Source organism: Eleutherodactylus coqui, chromosome 6 (assembly GCF_035609145.1).
Source record: "Eleutherodactylus coqui strain aEleCoq1 chromosome 6, aEleCoq1.hap1, whole genome shotgun sequence".
In the NCBI taxonomy this organism is placed as follows: domain Eukaryota; kingdom Metazoa; phylum Chordata; class Amphibia; order Anura; family Eleutherodactylidae; genus Eleutherodactylus; species Eleutherodactylus coqui.
In genome coordinates, this window is record NC_089842.1 from 201,673,203 (window position 1) to 201,693,922 (window position 20,720).

Here is a 20,720-nt window from a genome sequence, read left to right on the forward strand (position 1 = left end):
GGCCCATTTGCTGCAGGCATAAATGAAGTGGCTCTGGGTTATTTTCCCATGCTAACAATTCCTCAAGCTTTATAAAGTTGGTCTATTTTTCTAATACCACTGTTGGATGGTTAGGGGCGTGTCAGAACACCATTCTTTCAGAATTAATAGTTTGGCAGCTGTCAGCATCCAGGTTGAAAAGTCATGTCCCCTCGGTCTAAATTTTGGGTTAGGGACTCAAAGTCAAATCAATTACAAGCCTCACCTAACTCCAAAAGTGGGAGCGCGTAGGGCATTAAAGCGACAAATGACAAAAGGTGCCTGGGGGGGGGAATGACACCTCCAGGAAACATCTGAGGAACATAGGTGGGCACTTATAAAGGAAGTCTGTCATGTAAAATTAATCCAACTAACTATTAGCGGTCAGACATGGAGGGGCATCATACCATGATTTCTTCTGGCAGAGAAATCTTTATTGTTCTGCCCCATAGGCTGTATGGAAACGAGCCCGAAGCCCTTCAATGGGTGGGTCGCTCGGCTCGGACTCCTGTACTTCTGCTCTCATTCTTCCTTAGCCCCTCCCCTTGCTTAAAGGGGTTGTCGGCCCTCTTTTCCACTGATGACCTATGCTCTGGATCGGTCATCAATACTTGATGGGACCCCTTCCGCTGTTTGGGACCCCTTTATCGGCTGATCATCCCGCCCCATTGTCATCAGTGGACAGAGGAGGAAGTGTGGGCGCCAGCTTCACTCCCAAGGAAATCAATCGTAGAGCCATGCTGCTCCTCTCATGTTTAGGACTAGATATGATGTCCTGACCAGAAGAGAAGCAGTGCGTCTTTCCCATTGATTTCAAGCTGGTGCCCACACTTCCCGTAATGACCACTGATGGCAACGTCCGGCCCACTGCACAGGACAGCGGAACGCACAATCGGCTGATGGATAGGGGTTCCGAGCGTTGGCCCCCCCGTCCATCAACTACTGATGATGTATCTACAAGATAGATCATCTGTGGAAAAGAAGGCAGACAAGCCCTGTAATGATTGCAGAAGGGAGCTGTCCGTCATTAAGAGAAGCTGCTAAGGAAGAGAGTGAGCAGAGAAACGCAGGATGACTCTGAGCCAAGCGGCCCGCCCATCGGACAGCCTTGGCCTTGTTTGTATACAGCACATGGAACAGAAGAATAAAAACTTCTCCGTGATGGAATCTCTTCCAGAAGAAATCATGGTATGACGCCCCTCCATGTCTGTGCGCTGATCTGACAGTGCTAATGGTTAGTAAGGTAAATTTCAAATAATAAACTTCTTTTAAGAAAGATCGGGGTCTTAGGCTCGCTTCACATCTGCGTTTGAATCTCTGGTCTGATCCGGTTCAAAGTACTGGAAGAAAATTATAGTCAATGGGGTGCGTCCAACGCTGCCCTGTTTTTTTTTCTAGAGATGGAGCAGTTCGGCCGTGGTGTTTCCCCTTTCGTGCTTCCAGGAAAATGGAATCCTGAGCGCAGACATAAAACCACCCTATACCATCCAGTCAACACCAGTTGAAATGCTACGATTTATTACCAATGGTTGACTTGTTTATACAATGTTTTCCCGAAAATTATATTAATTTTTGCCAAAAAAGAGGCACTGGGTCTTATTTTCGGCAGATGTCTTATTATACTTACCAAGCAGGCTCAGTCCACGTCCCTGAGCTGCGACATTGATTGGCCGATTTGTAAATTCTGCCTCCACAACACGATGGCTGTGATGGGTTCTCAAGTGCTGCTTAGCCAATCAATGCAGCGCTGAATGAACCAATCGTAGCCATCGCATTGGTTCCACAAGCGCTGCATAGATTGGTTCTCAAGCGCTTGAGAACCAATCTATGCAGCCAGTCAGAGCCATCACTTCCTGGAGGCGGGTTTTATGAATCCTGTAACTAGGAAGTGACCTTCTGTGGGCGGCCGAGGACTGCAGGAAGCATGCTGGAGCTCCGGGCAGCAGCGAGAGGGATGTGGACCGAGCCTGCTAGGTAATGTATTGATTTTTGTTTAATGTAATGCAGCTAGGGCTTGCTTTTGGTGTAGGGCTTATATTTCAAGCCTCCCCCAAAATCCTGAAAACTCAGTGTAGGGCTTATTTTCAGGGTAGGTCTTATTTTCATGGAAACGGGGTACCGCCTTTTGTTTATTTTGATTGTATCATAGATCTGTTTACATCTGCTAATTGCATATGCTATAATGCTATTGCTCATCAAACATAAGTGGCCGCACTGGACGTCCTCCAGCAATATGACCAGGAAAAGCAGCCAAAATGTTGGCAAGTGACTTCACAGGAGGTCACCAGATTTCCTCTTTCCCCTCACCCACATTTACTATCTGATTATTATCAGATATGAGGGCTATCCTAAAGCCACACTCGCCTAGTGTCTGCCACATCTGCAGATATGGTATATGTAGCTAATAAATTGGTTCGAACCTTGGTGAGGGTTACTTTATGACTGCATAACAGAGTTTTGTTTGCCGTGACCTGATGCTGGCTGATAAAGGAATATTAAACGGGTCGTCCAGTTAGAAGTTCGTTTTTTAAATTTAGGTCGAAATGGCTTAAGGGTGCGTTCACATGTGGCTGGTTTGATGCACTTTGTTGTGAAAATGATGCATTCTGCTGGCACAAAAATCTGCAACCAAGTCCAACAAGTAGTTAAACAAAAAGGGATGTTTCAGAATTTCTGCAGCATTTCTATATGGAATGGAAATGCTGTGGATTTTCCTACAAAACGTTCACACGGAAAACCGCAGAAGGGTTGTTGATCCGAGGATTATTCCGATTGCCAGATTGGAGTCAGGAATTTTTTTTATTTTTTTTTTACCCTTAACCCCTTCGTGGCCAAGCTTTTTTTTTCATTTTCTCCCCCCATTTAAAAATCGTAACTCCTTTATTTATCCATTGATAACAATGTCTGCTGCATGCACACATACCTGAAAAGCGCTACAAACCTATATTATTTTTTTTCTCACTTTTTTTGTGTTTTTATGTGCTCGGTCACAACGGCTTTGGAACTTCCGTCACAGATATCTGCTTAAAAACCGGACTGACAAAATGTCGACTGGAGAGAAACGGAACAGACCCGATTGTCCACTCGGACCAGGGGTGCCATTTTCCTTCTTCCCAAATAAAACTGGAAAACGAAAGCCCCTAGTGGTAATGTGAGCCGTAAGTTGGTGACCTTTTTTGTAGATGGAACAGTAGGCAGGTTTAATTTGTTTGTTTTCAGCCACTGAAGGATATGCATTTTAATGCATTTTAAAATATGCTCTAAAAAAAAACAAAAAAAAAACGTTTTTTACAAACTTGGAGAGGGGGTGTGAACATTTTTTTTTAAGTGGTTTCTCATGATGGCAAATTGTTTTCGGCACCATAAAGGTGGCTCCCCTCAGTACTGGCGGCCACAGCCTAACTAGGCATTCAGGTAATTCAGAAGTGCTACATTTTTAGTCCCACGACCGCTGCATAGGAGATGCATGGCCAGACGCGGGTTCCCCTAGTGATAGCGATCGATGGCCAGCGAAGCAGCTACCTGAGCTTATACCACATGAAACTACTGAGATGTGCTGGTTTTGAGCTGATTTTCTTTAAAGTATTGTAGTGTAGAAAACCCTAAAAAAAAACTTGTTCATAGACAAAATGTGAATGGGCTAATAAATGGCGTATGTTGCATCACCCGTGAACCCTGTTAGTTCACTCCGGGAACCATGATTTTCTCCTTTATTGGCTTGCTGTTGATGTAAGTTGACCTTCGGGGGTGTCCACCCTTTCTAGGAGATCCGGTTGAGTCTGTGTTTTGCTCTGCTATTAGCCTACTATGGAAAGGAAACACAAGTTCAGATGTGATTCACACGACACATTGTGTAATACAAAGTGATTCCAGGAGTACTTTGGAAGAGTGTTTTTTCTTCCCGGATGTGTCTCCCGCATGTTCCACATTGCTTAGTGCTCATAGTTAACATATTTTTGACGTGTTATGGCTTCCCAGTGGATTTGCTTTATCGTTGCTCTTGTATTCTCCCTCCTCCTTTCTTCTTCCACTGCTTTTTTTCTTTCCACCATCCGGTTTGCACCCTCCACCCCCACCCCAGCTTTTACGCTCCTTTGCCATGAAAGAAATCCCTGGTGTTGATAGAAAGCTGGTGGTAGGCGGGAGCTGGTTATGAAGAAATAGGTTAACCATTTGCCTGAGGGGTTTGAAAACAGACTGAAGAAAGTCAATGAGAGAAAAAAAAGCTTCCTGTTTGTTTTATGTAATAGAAGAGAGACATGCAACTTTTTGCTTCAGGGGAAAGAAAGGATTAACCCCTTTCGTTGCTAGATGCCTCAACACCTTTTTCTCTTTCACGGAGGCCGATACCTCTTCTTTTTTTTCATTCTTTTGTATCATTTTTATCCTTAATGATGAATTGCTCCTTTTTTTTTTTTTTTTTTTTTTTGCTGTTCCTCAACAAAACTTTTTAGCACATGGGATATCTGAACGCCCCATAGCCTGCTCTAAATGTTAGGAGCCTGTAACGACACTACAGGGCCAGGTCCGCACTGCAACTGGGGTTGTGTCCACCTGGCCTTAAACAATTCCCAATCGTTGTTGCACAGGCCTGTATAGAGGGTCGGCCATTGATTTGCAGGAATGTTGCCATCCAATAGGTGGCGCTGCAGAGGTGGTATTCCATCTTTCTTATTTGCATATTTCCTAGAGGGCTCCTCACTCACCTTCTAGGTGCTCTATTCAAGTAGAGATGATACCCTCCTAGCCATATATGTCACTGTAAAGGCCACTACGCAGCAGCGTTTGACTGAGGGTTAAGATGAGGTGTTCTACACCGTACTATCACAATCAAGCTAAAATTTGTCACGTGTGTATGGATTTTAAAAAACATGATTTTGAAATAGGGTGGAAAATATACTTTCTTCTTGCCTGTACATTGCCATTTGAAATATTATGTAGTATGGTCTAAAAAGCAAGTCCTACATGATGAGACACCTACATTTCTTTGACCTTCTGCCGCCACACCGACAACATCCAAGGGAGTAATTGTATGGAGATTTAAGAAATATGGAAACCTAAAAATATCTGTTTTTATGACATGGAAATAAATTTAGTTGTAAGTTGTGCATTAGTTGATAACTTTTTCTGTGGATGTAGCTTGCTCAAATCCTGTCTCTTCATGTAATCCCAGAGAGACTGGGTGATGTGAGATCAGGGCTCTGTGGGGCTATATCATCACTTCCAGGACTCCTTGTTCTTCCTTACTCTGAAAATAATTCTTAGTGACATTGGCTGTATGTTTAGTGTGGTTGTTTTGCTGCAGAATAAATCAATTTGGAGTTGGACTCCTCAGTGATGGTATTACATGATAACTATTTGCCCGTATTTCACACCATTGAAGGAATCATTGATCCTGACCAAATTCTCAACTCCATTTGCAGAAATGCAGCCCCAAACTTGCAAGGAGCCTCCACCATTCTTCACTGTTTGCAGACACTCATTGCACCACTCTCCAGCTCTTCAGCCTGCCTTCTTTTACAGGCAAATATTTCGGATTTTGACCCCTCATTCCAGAGTACCTGCTGTCATTTCTCTGCACCCCAGTTACTATATTTTTGCGCATAGTTGAGTTGCTTCGCCTTGTTTCCATGTCGAAGGAATGGCCTTCTAGCTGCAACTCTTCCAGAAAGACTAATTCTGGCCAAACGTCTCAGAACAGTAGATTGGTGTATCTGGTTCCCACTGGTTTCTGCCAGATCCCAGCTGATTGCACTGCTGGACATCTTCCGATTTTGTAGGGAGGTCAGCATGATGTGTCTTTGAGTTCCTTGCCCGACCGCTGTGTCTACGGTCCTCAACATTACATGTTTCTTTGTGCTTCTTTAACCCCTTAAGGGCCAGACTGTTTTGTACCTTAAGGACCAGACACTTTTTAGGGATTTTACCCATGTGGCGGTTTTACTGCCCTATTTTTTTTCCTTTAGCTTTCAAAATTCTTTTTGCTGTGGGTTTTTTTCTACGACATATAGGGCTATTTTTTAAATATCCTTTTCACTGACTTTCTTTTTCCGTCCTTTTAGTTTTATTGGAGGTAAAAAGCTAAAAAAAAAAATCATTTATTTTAACATTTCTAGTAATTTTTTTAAAATTAGTATATTTACACTAAAATAAAGTACGGGAATGGGTTCCTCATTTTGTTTCGGACATTTTGATATATAATATGTATGGTTTTGGTTTACAGGGCGCATACGGCGATTGTTTTGGTTGGCGTCGGCTTTGGGTTATTTTCTTTCTTTATGTATATATTGTTGTATTCTGTAATTTTTTTTACTGATGTATATAATCATTCTTTTAACTATCTTTGTCCCCCATGACGTCATATAAGACCTCCAGGGGGACATTCACATGTTTTCTTTTTTTTTTTTTTTTTAATAATACTCTCCAGCTGTAGCTGAGGCATCCATAGGAGCCCCAGTTACAGGGAAAAACATCCCCTGTAGTCTCTGACAGAGATGATCAGGGTCTACAATGACCCTGCAGTCATGTGACATCCCCCCACCCCCCTTGCATATTAACTTTTTCCATAACACTTCTGCCCTATGCAGCAATTCTAGCAACCTGATTGGTGTTTGGGTTGGCTGATTCACCGCCCCTTCACTGGAGGAGTCACCGGAGCGCGATCGAAAGCTTGGTAAGTTGGAGAGGAGCGGAGGTGGAGTGTGCGTGGTGGTGTGCTAGCATCTGGTCATGTTTATGCAATGATCGTGCTGCGGTGACTGCCACTGATGGCTCAGCACGTGCTTCTCATGCACATCTCTGTAAGTCTAGCCTCGTGCATCCCAAAAGGGGGCAGTGAAGAGACGGTGAATTAGCCAACCCAAACAACCAATCAGGTTGCTGGAATTGCTGAATAGGGCAGAAGTGCTATGGAAAAAGTTAATATGCCCCTCTCCCCCCCCCCCCCCCCCCTTCCACTTTCACTTTAGTACATATCGCTCATTGAGTGCTGTGTACAGAAGAAAGGAGGAGGCAGAAAGAGTTCAAACCCATTTCTCCCTCCTCCTCCTCCAGTTATCAGCTTGACTAACAGCTGACAACCCATCCTGCTTTTCTGATTGATTACAGAAGCAGGAAGCTTTCATCCCATTGTAATTTTACATATGGCTGGGCTTTAAGCCTGGGACCAAGCTCCGTAAATTTACAGTATATGGTCCTAAATGGGTTAAAAGAGCTTGAACTGCAGATCTTGAAACCCTAGTCTGCTTTGAAATCTTTGCCTGGAAGAGACCATTCTGATGTAGTATAACTCCCTTGTGTCTTGTTGCTGTTCTCAGTCTTGCCATGGCGTATGAACTATGACAGGAAACTGTCTTCCACAGCCTCACCTTTGTATCGGTTTGGCTGTTCCTCGCTTTTTAGCCTCTTACACATTGGTTTCAGTTAAAGGGGCTGCCTAAGTTAGAAAAAGCTCTGTCATCGGGTCCATAAAATAACAAATTAGCAGTTACTCACCTCTCCCTGCTTCCCCCTTCATTCGCCGGCTCTGGTCTCCACTGCCTGTTAGCAGGTAACTGTGACATCCCACAAACCTAAGGCCTTCCTCACATAGGCGTTTGCAGAAATGCAGCGTCTTTCCACGCTGCGTTTACTGCAGTTTCAGCAGCGCTGGCATGCTTTTTTTTTTTTTTTTTTTACAGCATTTTGGCTACGTTTTCAGGGCAGCTGAAAACGCAGCCAAGGTAGCTGTAAAAAAAATCAATACTCACCTAGCTGGCACCATATGGCTCCCTGCCGCTGCTCTCCGGAAGTCCGGGCAGGCTTCTGGGTACTTGTCATCCCCAACGGAAAATCTTTTGCTAGTGACGAGGTTTCAAGACCTCGCCTCAAGCAAGAGATTGCTCAGATTGGCTGAGCTTGCGGCCTCAAAAAATCACAGCCAGCGCTGGATGCACCAATCACAGCCATTCATTGAATGGCTGTGATTGCTTCATTGAGCGCTGGCTTTGATTGGCTGAGCCAGCGCTTGATGAACCAATCTGAGCAATCTCTTGCTTGAGGCGAGGTCTACAAACACTAGCAAAAGATGCTCTGTTGGGGATGACAAATGCCCGGAAGCCTGCCCAGAGCTCCGGAGAGCAGCGTCAGGGAACCAGACGGCGCCAGCTAGGCGAGTATTGATTTTTATTATATTTTTTTTCTTTAGGTAGTGCAGCTAGTGCCTGCATTTTAGCGCTGTCAAAAACGTGGTACCAAGTTGTGCCACGTTTTGTGCATCGCTGAAACCCATTTTTTTTTAATGGGCGACGCAGGGCTGTAAATGGGCAAGGATAGAATATGCATCGCTGTAAAAGTGCAGCATTGAAGCCGCTGCGTTTTGACGCTTGTGTGAGCAACCCCATTGAAATGAATCGGAGCGTTGTACAGCATTTAGGGCAGCGCTGAAAAGGCAGCGCTAAACGCTGTACAAAAATGCCCTGTGTGAGGGAGGCCTAATGCAGCAACCATTGACAGCACTCAGCCATGGTCGCAGAACGTGGTCATTGGCTGCTGCAGCTTGTTTATAGTTGGACTCGGCATGCAAACCGATGTCCCAGGGAGATCAGAGCTCTTGGTGGAGAATGAATGGGGAAGCAGGGAGAGGTGAGTAACTGCTTTTTACACTGTGGGGGATTCGGTAATGGGGGTTTCCCTTAACTCGGGCAATCTCTTAAATGACTGTGTTTGAACCTACATATAAAAATGATGATCATTATCAGATTTGATGTACAGCATTTTTTCCATACCTGCCTAAGACTTTTGCACAGTACTGTATACATATAGCGGGCTCATGCATCCAGCACGATGGCTCCATGCAGCCTTGTAGGTTCTTTCCCCTAACAGCATTACTTGAATTACCTCTTAGTTTGGCATTATTTATTTATTTTTTTTAAAGATTGAATTGTGTATAAAATTGGAGGCGTATGGAGGTCCTATATGAAGAAAAAAATAGAAGGTAGTAGTATAGGGCTAAGTGGCAACTGAGACTAATTTGGAGCCTAAATGAAGGATTTGAAAAGCTAATAGTCCAGAGTTCTGTGTTTGGTAGCCTCCAGTGAGTAGCTCATATCCAGTCCTACTAATCTCCAATCTTGCTACGCTAGGCATATGTTTTGCGAGGGATCGGTGGCCCTTTAAGTGTGCATCTGATACAGTTATGTAACCATTTCCTAGCTCCAGGCTGTAAATGAATGAGACCAGGATGCACAGAGCTTGCCATTCAGCCGCCCTGCGAAAAAAGTGCACGCAGCATAATTGAAGGAAATAGACTGTCCAACACTGGCACCTTTCAAAATACTGATGTAAAGCCATGGGCATAAACAAGACTTAGGATATGAGACTTTCCTGCTGTCGTATGCCAACACAGCCGCCACAATCTACTCTACGTATTTCACATGTCTGCCACAGAGGTTCAGAAAATACATTCACATACTCAAATATGTGCTTGTTGCATCCAGTCCATTCAGAAAATCTAGTTGCAGGGTATTCATTCTTCTATTTTCGCCTCGATACATTGATTCTAGACTCTTCGTGACCTGGAATTAACTTGATGAATGATCTTAAAGGCATAATAATCTTAGTGCAGTTGTTAACCTATTACTTATTCCGGTCTACTGTGAACCTTGTAGACCTAAATCATAAAGACCTTTGAGATCTCAGATTTGAGAATACGATGAAGTTCAGCCAAATCTTGGGACCAGCATGGTTCTAAGGAGTCAACAACTATTATTACCGTTGACTTCAATTTGGGATTTTCAGTCTCCTGGTGTTTGCACGAAGACTTGTTGTACTACATTATAACTTCGGGCTGTGGCAATTGAACCATCGCTGGAACAGGTTTTAAGGTTACCTTTTTAAAGAATATCCTCGTTGCTATTGTCGCCTTCTAAAAATTCCAACAGCCTCTTGTTGTAGAATCATAGATTGGTAGAGTTGGAAAGAACCTCCAGGTCATCGAGTCCAACAACCTGCTTAATGCAGGATTCACTAAATCATCCCAGACAGATATTTGTCCAGCCTTTGTTTGAACACTTCCATTAAAGGAGAACTCGCCACCTCCAGTGGTAACCTGTTCCACTCATTCATCACCCTCACTGTCAGGAAGTACAGGTGATCAATGAGTACTTTCTGATTCTGACCGTGTGGACTATATTTCTAAACAAACTCTGAATTATGTCTGCTTTAGAGACTTCCACTAACCTTTTTCAATTCCAATCTTTCACTACTCCCAACAGATTGTATTTTGAGGGTTTCCTTATGTTTGTGCAACTTTGTGTCACTACATGGATTGTTGCTCTAGCTATCCCCTCCATGAAAATCCCTTAAATCTTGAGGATTGAAGATTAGACAAGCCACTTCCAGAGACTTAAGGACATTTTACATGGAGTGATCATTATGTTTTAAAAAAAAAATTGTTAAATTGGGCGAATGTCACAGATCATCCAGTGTAAACATGTGCAGTGATTGCACAATCGTGAGAATTCGCTTGCTATGGGTGATCAAATCTTCTATGACCACCTGAAAATTGTCAGAATTGTTTTTTTTTTTCTCGGGAAAGAATATTTTCCCTTAAATCGTGGAAATTGGCTTCTGCCTCAATGGTTTATTTTTTTGCCTTCTTCTGGATCAACATTGGGGGGGGGGGGGGTAATAAGTGGATCTGGATGGACATGTCTTTTTTTTCAGCCTAACATAAGCTATTACTATTACTCGTCTAAGGCTGGGCTTCCAATACACCCAATTATCCAACTTTTTTCACTTTTGTGTTGTGAATTAGTCGCAGAGTCTTCTATTTTACTGTTCAAGGCATCTGGCTCGTCACTTTTTAAAAACAAACTATACCTTTTCTTGGTGCTCACTTTTACAAATTTATCTACACATAGGAGAGGGCTACAGCAGCAGCTTATCTCCCCAGGGATAGGGCATGCTCAAATCCAGTACGACCGGTCTTGCTAATCAACAGTGTCTGCCACTTAGGGACGCACAGCAGGCCCCAATACATAAGGTGGTTGTTCTCCACTAATATTGGGCTAATGTATGTGGGCAGCTTTTCCATCATCAGCCGTTTACCATTGGAAGCTATGAAGCCACAGGCAGGCTTACTTACATATGGTCTTTGTTTTTGTTTATTTTTCGATTATATTTAGTTGTTGGCTCCTTTTTGGATTATGGCAACCATGAACTTGAGAGTTGCACAATTTCGGAGTAGTGTCATGGAAGACATGAAGTACACCCATAAAGTGGTTAGTAGTTCCTATAATTGGTATTCCTGGTAGCAGCATATCTGGTTTATTGGAGGTGGCTAATTTCATGTCAATGAGTTCATGTATTCCCCAGAACTAATAGGACTATAATTTTGAATTGATTTGTTTCCGAGGCCGTTTAGAAGAATAAAATATTTATCCTATGTGTCTGTAAAGTCCCAGTGGAATATTACAACATCGTTGTCTTATTGTGGACAAGCCTTTTCCCGGTTTGTAAATGAAAACACTTTTACACGGAATGTTATCATTCAAAAAATCTTTCAAACGAGAGAAAATGAATGATAATCATTCAGTGTAAACGCAGCCAGCAATCAATCGATTAACAATAGATTTTCATTCGTGTTATACAAGCATAAAAATCGTTCAGTTCAGTTATTCACTGTTTAAGTGAATGAGAACGGTTTCTCGTTTGAACAAGTCAACGATTCCACATGTGGGAGGCCCGCAGCAGATTCTGTCTGGAAGCCCGGCCGGTGACCCTACGGACGGCACTAACCTGAATTGCATATGGTCGCCTAGGCTGGCAAGCGGTCATGCGTAGTACTGGTTTTTAATAGAAAATACAAAATGGAACAAGCTGCGATTTAAATTTTTTTTTTTCTTCCACTCATGGAATACGCAATTCATATCCGCGAGTCCGAAGGAAAGACCTAAACTACATACCTTTTGAATGCCTGTGTTTTGCCGCGGACAGTCTGTGCAGACCGCGATCGCAGATTCCCGCAATTAAAATCTGTTCGCATGAGGCACCCCCCAAAACCCTGATGTCATTGACTCGTTCAAATAAGAAGTTGGCAGGTCTAAACAGACCCTTAGGATTAATCTGCCTTAAATAGCTTCCTACGTGATTGAGCTTGGTATTTCAATAACTAGATCTACGGGATACAGATCTCGGCTCAGGAAGCCGAATGCAAAAATAGGTCCGAGTAGCTATTAGTATCATCTGTCTGAGAATAAAGTGTTTGACGTTCCTTTTTAATGTAAGAGGTGTATTTGTAGATGTCCGTTTGACGTGTTCTATTTGGAGCTTGTGAGAAACACAGAATTCACTGGTGTTTTCATGCATTAAAGGAGATGTCCCGCGCCGAAACGGGTTTTTTTTTTTTTAAACCCCCCCCCCCCGTTCGGCGCGAGACAACCCCGATGCAGGGGTTAAAAAAACCACCCGCACAGCGCTTACCTGAATCCCGGCGGTCCGGCGTCTTCATACTCACCTGCTGAAGATGGCCGCCGGGATCCTCTGTCTTCATGGACCGCAGGGCTTCTGTGCGGTCCATTGCCGATTCCAGCCTCCTGATTGGCTGGAATCGGCACGTGACGGGGCGGAGCTACACGGAGCCACACGGAGCCCCATAGAGAAGAGGAGAAGACCCGGACTGCGCAAGCGCGGCTAATTTGGCCATCGGAGGGCGAAAATTAGTCGGCACCATGGAGACGAGGACGCCAGCAACGGAGCAGGTAAGTATAAAACTTTTTATAACTTCTGTATGGCTCATAATTAATGCACAATGTACATTACAAAGTGCATTATTATGGCCATACAGAAGTGTATAGACCCACTTGCTGCCTCGGGACATCTCCTTTAATTACAATTAGTGAGACAAAGTTTGTAAGGCTTAAAAAACACAAGTTCATCCTCTTGTTCTCCTAATTTCTTTTTTTTTTCCAGAAGGCAAAAACCACATGAGGTAGAAACCAATTCTCTTGTTTTTTTTTGTTTTTTTTGAGGGGAGGGGGGGGGGGGGGGGGAGAGAATTATTACCCGACTCCAAATTCAGCTGTTGGAATAAATCCCCGGATCAACAATCCATCTCTAGTAATCTGAGGACTATACCTTTTTACTATTGAAACACTCAGGAAAGGCATCTAGGCCCCTCTTGTACTCCTTTATCGAGTCCGCCATCACCACATCTTCAAGCAGGGAGTTCCATAGTCTCACTGCTCTTGCAGTAAAGAACACCCTTCTATGTTGGTGTAGAAACCTTCTTTCCTCTAGAAACAGAGGGCGTCCCCTTGTTACAGTCACAGTTCTGGATGTAACTAGACCATGCGATCTTTGTATTGTCCTCTGATATACACTCTGATATGTCCTTCTTGAGGACCAGTGCCCAAATCTGTTCACAATATTCCATGTGTGGTCTAACCAGTGACTTGTAAAGAGGAAGAACAATGTTCTCGTCATGTGTCCCTAGACATCTTTTTATGCATTTATGTGTATTATTGTACCTTGACGCCACTAGAAGTGGTGGGTCTAGCCAAGAGTTAGGAAGCTTGACAGGCAGGTCAGGCCCCCAGTGGCTGATTGGCTGCAGTCACTCACTACTCCGGCGCGCCGCTGATGGCCTGCACACACCCCTCTGGCGCTGTGTATTCTGGTGGCCTGCGGTGAGTAAGGGCTGCGCTGTGGATTGTCCTCCTGCTCTCTCCCCTTAAGACGTGCAGGGCCTCCCGGGTGTAGCGACTCAACCCCCCCATCCTTTCTGGCTCAGTAGCAGACAGCTCTGCCTCAGCAGCGGACTGCGTGGCAGCGGCAAGGTGCTTGGGACATTAGCCCCCAGCAGGGGACATTAGCTCACACGCCTGGCAAGGTGCTACCGGCGTCAACGACACAGCCTGGCGGGGGTTCTGAATGCAGGAGAAGTTCTGAAAAGCATGCACTGACTTTTGCCGTGGGATGGAGGGTTAGGGGTAGTTTCACAGTTAAGCTTACATTTATTAGGTGTAAGCACTCACATGGAACCATTTACAGCTAATAATGTAAACCTGTGAAACTAACCCTAACCTTCCATCCCACAGCAAAACTCCTTCCATACTGCTGTCGGCCCTCTAAGCTGTACTGGGTCGCCAGCCAATCGGAAGCCAGGGATTTGACAGGGGCGTTCCTCTATCTAAGCCCTGTCAAACCCCCAGCTTCTGGTGGCGTCAATGTACAACAATACCGCATATATGATCCTATTTGCCTTGGTAGCAGCTGCCTGACACTGTTTGCTCCAGTTAAAGGGTTTTTCTAGGAAAAATGCTATTGATGTCTTATCCTCAGGATAGGTCGTCAATAGTTGATCTTCTGGGTTTCGGCCTCGGGACCTCAACAGATAAACTGATCAGGCACCCGCTTACAGCATTGCAAATATACAGGGGAAGGAGCATAAGCTGTTGCTTGATTTCACTAAGAACCGTGCCTGTAATTACATGGGTCACCCACTACATAGTGGTTGGAGCAGCAGCATCCACTCCAATCTCTGTGTATTTGTGGCACTATCAGCTTGTGCCCAATCAGCTGATCGATGGGGACCACAGCGATGGACCTCAGCTGATCAACCATTGATGACTTATCCTGAGGATAGCTCATCAGTAGTATTTTCCCTGGAAAATCCCTGTAAGTTTACAGTCAGCTAAACTCCAAGTCCTTTTTCATGTTAGTTTTGGTTTCCCATGTAGTGTGTAATGGTGACATGTATTTCCTCTGCCCATGTGCAAAACCTTACATTTATCAGTGTTAAGGCCGCCTGCACACGGGCGGAAATCCCGCGGCGGGATTATCCGCGGGATTTCCGCCACTGAAAGCCTGCATAGCAGTGCATTGCAATACGCACTCCTATGCAGACGGCCGCGGTTTGGCCGCGCGAAATGTCGCGCGGCAAGCAAACCGCGGCATGTCCTATTTCTGTGCGGGGCTCGCAGAGCCTCGCAAAGAAACGTCACTCACCCGGCCGCCGGCTCCGGTCTGCACGTGCATCGGCTGCCCAGCAGCCGGCACATGAAAGAGCCGGGGCCGCCAGGCACGGGTGAGTACGCACTGGTCCCTGCAGGCGGTGGGGTCGGGTCCCGCGGCGAGAGTTCTCGCTGCCGGATCCAACCCGCCCGTCTGCAGGCGGCCTTACACCTCATTTGCCACTTTTCTGCCCCCAACTTATCCAGATCCATTTGCAATCGCCTTGTGTTGTTTCTTGTGATTTCTTTACTCAGTTTTGTATCCTCGGCAAATGTGGATATTTTATTTTTCAATTCTTCCATTTATTAAAAAGAAGAGCACATGGTAGCAGCCATTGAAGATGGTTCGATCCATCTTGAGGATGAGCGGCAATCATTGATATTGGCGCTTGTTTAAATGGACCATATGAAGGATGAACCGTTGTTTCTCCCCATACATTTTCAGCATTGTCAGTAGCTTACATCCTAAGCCGCCGATAATGATGATTTTTGCATGAGCACAAAAGATCTGATCAGCCAACAAGCAAGCATTTGGTCATTTGTCAGCTGAACACTGACTTATTTAAATGGAACAGTGATCCAGTTCAAAATCATTGGGCTTTTACTTACTAAGCCGGTTTCACATCTGTGTTGGAATCTTCGCTCGGAGGTTCCGCCGCAGATCCGGCTCAAAAGAACAAAAGAAAGTGCTGCTTGCGACGCCTTTTCTTCCGGTGAAAGGTTGAGCTGTCTGGCATTTTATGTGGCATAGTGATCAAGAATGGAAAAATCAAGATATATAAGATCCAATGACTCCTCCGCTCTAGTCTACAACTTGCAACTTTGTTGTAAAATATGGTTTATCTTAAGGCTGCCTGTCCACGGGAGTTGGGATATCACACGGCGGATCTTCGCTGCTGGAGCCGCCGCCTGGTAGCAGGAGCCAGCAGACAGAATCATGGCAATTCGCAGCATGCTGCAATTTGCCGGCCGCAAGTGGAGAATCTCTACGATTCTCCGATCAAGGAAAGGTATGGAAAGTGTGCATTGCGTTCCACGCGGCCGGATCATCGCCTCAGGGAACGCAATGCAATAACGCCAATGGACAGGCAGCCTAACAGTTTAGGCAAAGTTGAGTTTACGTGCTACAAATTTGTCGACCCTAAGTGGGGTCTCACACGAGCCTCGTGTGTTGCAGAGTGTTAAGGTAGTAGAAATGCAGTCCTAAGCTCTCGCTCATGACCTGAAGGTTGCAAGTTCAAAAGTTCAATCGCCGCATGGTTTAGGTAGCCGGTTCAAGGTTGACTCAGCCTTCCATTCTTCCGAGGTCGATGAAATGAGTATCCAGTTTGGTGGGGGGTATTAAATAAAAAAATTACCTGCAAGCGCTGTGGAATAAGTTGGCGCTATTACAAATACCAAGATTTATTTTATTTTTATTTGAATTGCGGATTCCGCAATCACAGTCTATTGAAATGCATTTACTTTCACTGGTTTTCTCATGCTTGCGGGTAGGAATTGCAGATTTCTGGAGCAGTAGAAAAATCGCAGCATGCTGTGTTTTACCGCGGATTCCGTGCGTATGAGCTCCATTGATCTCTATGAATGTGTTTGATCCGAAGTGCATAAACAATTAACACTGGGTATGAACGCGGATTCGCTCGCAAGTTGCGAGGAGACCAGATACAAATGGTAGAAGGAAAGCAGGAATTTGTGGGCAGACAGTGCAGGACAGTCTGGGGAGCAGCACACCATCTAGGGCTCTTCCTCCTGTTTTTAAAATTTTTTTATTTAAGTGGTTTATACTACTTCCAGAAAAGTAGTATAAGGCCCAGTGCACACAGGTATATTTGCACTGCGGGATCTGTAGCGAGCGTTTGCTTCTGGATCCCGTAGCAAATACTGCCCATAGGATATGCTAAGCAAAACAATTTTCCATGCTCATGAGCGGAAATCAACTGCGATTTTCCGCTCATGGGGAAAATCGCAGCATGTCCTATTCTAGTACGAGGCTCGCCCGGACAGCTTCCACTGCGTCACCGTGAATCTGTGCCAATGCTAGCACGCCTGCTCTGTACAGAGCATGTGCAGCGGTGCTCCAGCCAACAGATCTGCAGCTCAGAGAGAGGACGCCAGACAGGTTAGCCACTGCCGGATCTTGCAGTCAGAATCCGACCCGACCGTCTGGATTCAGCCTAAAAGCAGCCAAGTCAAAAGAGCAACTTCCCGTCCTGAAGGCTCTCACAACAGCTCTCACCACAGTAGCACAAGAGAATGTGGCCTGAGCCATAGAAGGGTGTTTCCAGGGGGCTGGGCGACTTTTGATATTATTCCCTGCTTATGATCTTTCTTGCACGTGGACGATACGGTGTACATCTGCTCCCATTTTTCCACTACCATAGCGAAGAATGATAGATTTTTAAATAGAATCACCCAAAAATAGGACATGCTGCAATTTTTCTCACGCATCGCTTCTTCTCACAACAAGAGGCTCCAAAGCACAAACGAGTGACATCACTGCTGGAGAAACGGCAATCCACAGGAGATCAGCGGAGGTCTTAGTGGTGAGACCCTGACTGATCAACAAGTTATGACTTATCCTATGTACATGGGATAGCCTTTTGTTGTGCTAAAACCCCTTTAACATGGACATGGCAGCCTACCTCCCCTCCAAAGTTCCCAAGCCCCTAGTCTCCCATCCTAGCAGCAGAAGCAGAGACCTGAAGCCAGTCCACCCAGACTTGATCAAACTTCCCTGAAAATTTAGGCTGGATTCACACAGGGCGGATTTGCCACGGTTCTGCCACAGTAGATCCGCCTGCGGCAAAACCGCCCGCGGCCGCTAATCTCGGGATTAGCCAGCCATGTAGACGAGGTTTCTCAGAAACCTCGTCCACATGGGACGGCTAATCTGCTGCGGTAAATCCGGTTGCAACCGCGGCTGCGGCCGGTTTCAAAAGAAGCAGCATGTCTGTTTACATTCGTTTTTTTGTTTATTTATGTTACGGCCGCGCTCTCCTCTATGGGAGAGCCGGCCGCAACGGAAAAGCATGCGGCCGGACCGCTTCAAAGCCGCGGCGGTTCTCCCGGCGGAAATCTCACGGTTTTTGCTGCGGCCAAACCGCGAGATTTCCGACGAAAATACGCCCTGTGTGAACCCAGCCTTAAGGGACTTGGATAGTATTTTATAGCACATAACATATGATTTCCATGTCAATAATTTATAAGGGCCTAACTCTAAGAAGTCTATAATTCCCAACAGATACAGCGGGGCGGATAAGATTCTAGGAAATCCCACATATTTATGTAGAAAAGCCAGGACCCCTGACCTAAGGGGGCGCACTATGGCTGCCAAATATGCGTGCAAGTACCTTCCTCAGCTTTACAGCGAAAACACAGATTATTTATCTGCCAGTTTGAGCGCTTTCAATATCGCATGGATATAGTATAATGTATAGAGACATTCGTATTGCATTAACATGTCCCAAGCGCTAACTGCTGAAGGGAAGTATCTGTTTGGTTCTTACGCCCAATCTGCCTCCGGTATATCTAGGATCTATTTATGATATGTATTCACTAAGGGTGGAGCTGCCGTGGACTGCGCACATTGATATATTATGGGATTACTGCTAAACCTGATCACTAATCTATTTAGCACAACTGGAACTTGTTTAATAAAACCTGTGCACAGAATTAGAAGAAAGAAAAAAGTTTGGCACCTTGTTAAGCCAGTAGTGTAAAAAGTTACACCAAGTAATCTTGTAGATGTGATCTAACAAAAATACAGGATGTTAATGTGAGCTTTCCAATCCACTTGGGATTCTTCATCAGGCTTCTAACAAGACCGATCCAAGAATATTCATCAGTTTCTCTCCATTCCAGGTTGCTCTTTTATACCGGCCTCTAATCTTTTGCTTTGTGTTTGTCTATCTCTTGCAGTGACAGTTATGCACGCGTGCGAGCTGTGGTGATGACACGGGATGACTCAAGTGGCGGGTGGTTGCCGCTTGCAGGAGGGGGACTCAGCTGTGTCACCGTGTACAAAACTTCCCATCCTGAGGATAACGGTAGCACAGACTTTCTTGTCCATGGAGAGAGACTCCGAGATAAAACGGTGAGCGAAGAAGTGCAACATGCTGCACCGCGTGCTGCGACACTTCTGCCCTTCAATAGACATTACTTTTATACCACTCACTAATGCTACCTGCGTTGCTGTATCTTTCCCACATTTAGCAGTGCTTTACCTTGGAGCCTTTTGGAACGCTGTAATAGAAAATTGTTTAAAAACAGTGTTTCTGTGAAAATAAGACCCAATTTTTTGCCCCGAAAGAGGCACTAGGTCTTATTTTCAGGGAAGTCTTATACTTAGCAGGCTCAGTCCAGATCCCTCCCGCTGCTCTCTAGAGCTCCGACGCAGTTCCCGCAGTCCTCAGCCGCTCATGCAGCATCACTTCCTGGTTACGGGAATTCATAAATCCCGCCTCCAGGAAGGTATGGCTTTGATTGGTTTTTTGAGCGCTGCATTAATTGGCTAAGCCATGGCGCTCAAAGAACCAATCGACCCCCATCGCGTTATGGAGGCGGGATTTATGAATTGGCTGCATCTGAGCCCTGGAGAGCAGCAAGAGGGACCTGAACCGAGCCTACTAGGTAATGTATTTCCTTTTCTTTTTTTGTATAGTGTAACTAGGGTTTATTTTTGGGGAAAGGCTTATATTTCAAGCCTTCCAAAAATCATGCTGAGGCTTATTTTGGGGGTGGGTCTTATTTTCAAGGAAAAGGCACAAAAATAAGAAATTGCCTTGACCTGACCTCTAGCACCTCGAAGTAGGGCCCTTTTACACAGGACGGCCTGTCGAGCGTTTCTCCCCACCCGCCTTCATTTACAGTAAGCGGAGAGTATGCAGAAACTGAATGACTAAACACTTCTCGCTCAGTTGCTGCATGCACTTACACGGGGCGATTATTGCTCAGATTCCGCGAGAGCACGAGAATTTGAATGATTCTAATTGAAGGTCGTCCCATATAAAAGGGCCAGAAGTCTAATCCTTGATAACACAGACTTTCAATTCATACTGGAGAGCTGATGTCACTTGCTCTGTCCGAATCAGGCATGTATATGCCAGCCATTCATCCAACGGGCAGCCATGTAATACTAACTGCTCCAGCTGCTATAGCGGAATTGATCAGCCCATACAAGTTACGCATCTCCGGTGCACTCCGCCTCCATTCAGTGAACAATTATGGCTCCAGGACCATTAATCGTTGGGATGATTGTCAGGCATTTAAAGGCCCAAGTTAAAGTTACCCACAAAGTCAGCTGTTTGTTCTTTTATTGCGTGCCCATAACACTCCTATAGAAGTCAACAAACCTCTCCAGTCTACTGGTTCCTATGTACATGTGGCTGCTGTAAGATCTATCTCTCTGTATGCTGTTAATTGCGGATCAGGCAAGATGGACGACCCCTTAGCCATGTACAGAAAACGGCCTAAAAATCTAGAATCAGATTAGAAAAAAATGGTTTTAATTTGTAAACTATCTGGCTGATAACCTTCCCTTTAAATGTTGTAATATGTAAGCTATCTGGCTAACCTTCCCTTTAAATGCTGTAATAATGCAGGTGAGATGAGTACAGTACATGGTTTCGGGTGTCGTGCATCTCGCTTCAGTAAAACATGCTTGTGGTCCTTGGTCACCATGCCGGTTGCCAAGTACTTGTCTCCATGGCG

The 20,720-nt window shown here is 45.0% G+C and overlaps 1 protein-coding gene across 1 annotated transcript in view; it reads left to right on the forward strand.

Moving 5' to 3' along the window:
* SPRED1 (sprouty related EVH1 domain containing 1) overlaps positions 1-20,720 on the forward strand; it is a 60,778-nt gene that overhangs the window by 15,843 nt on the left and 24,215 nt on the right. The window contains exon 2 of the mRNA XM_066608596.1: positions 18,930-19,104. Within this exon, the coding sequence (XP_066464693.1) occupies positions 18,930-19,104 (175 nt within the window). The remainder of the gene's footprint in view (positions 1-18,929; positions 19,105-20,720) is intronic.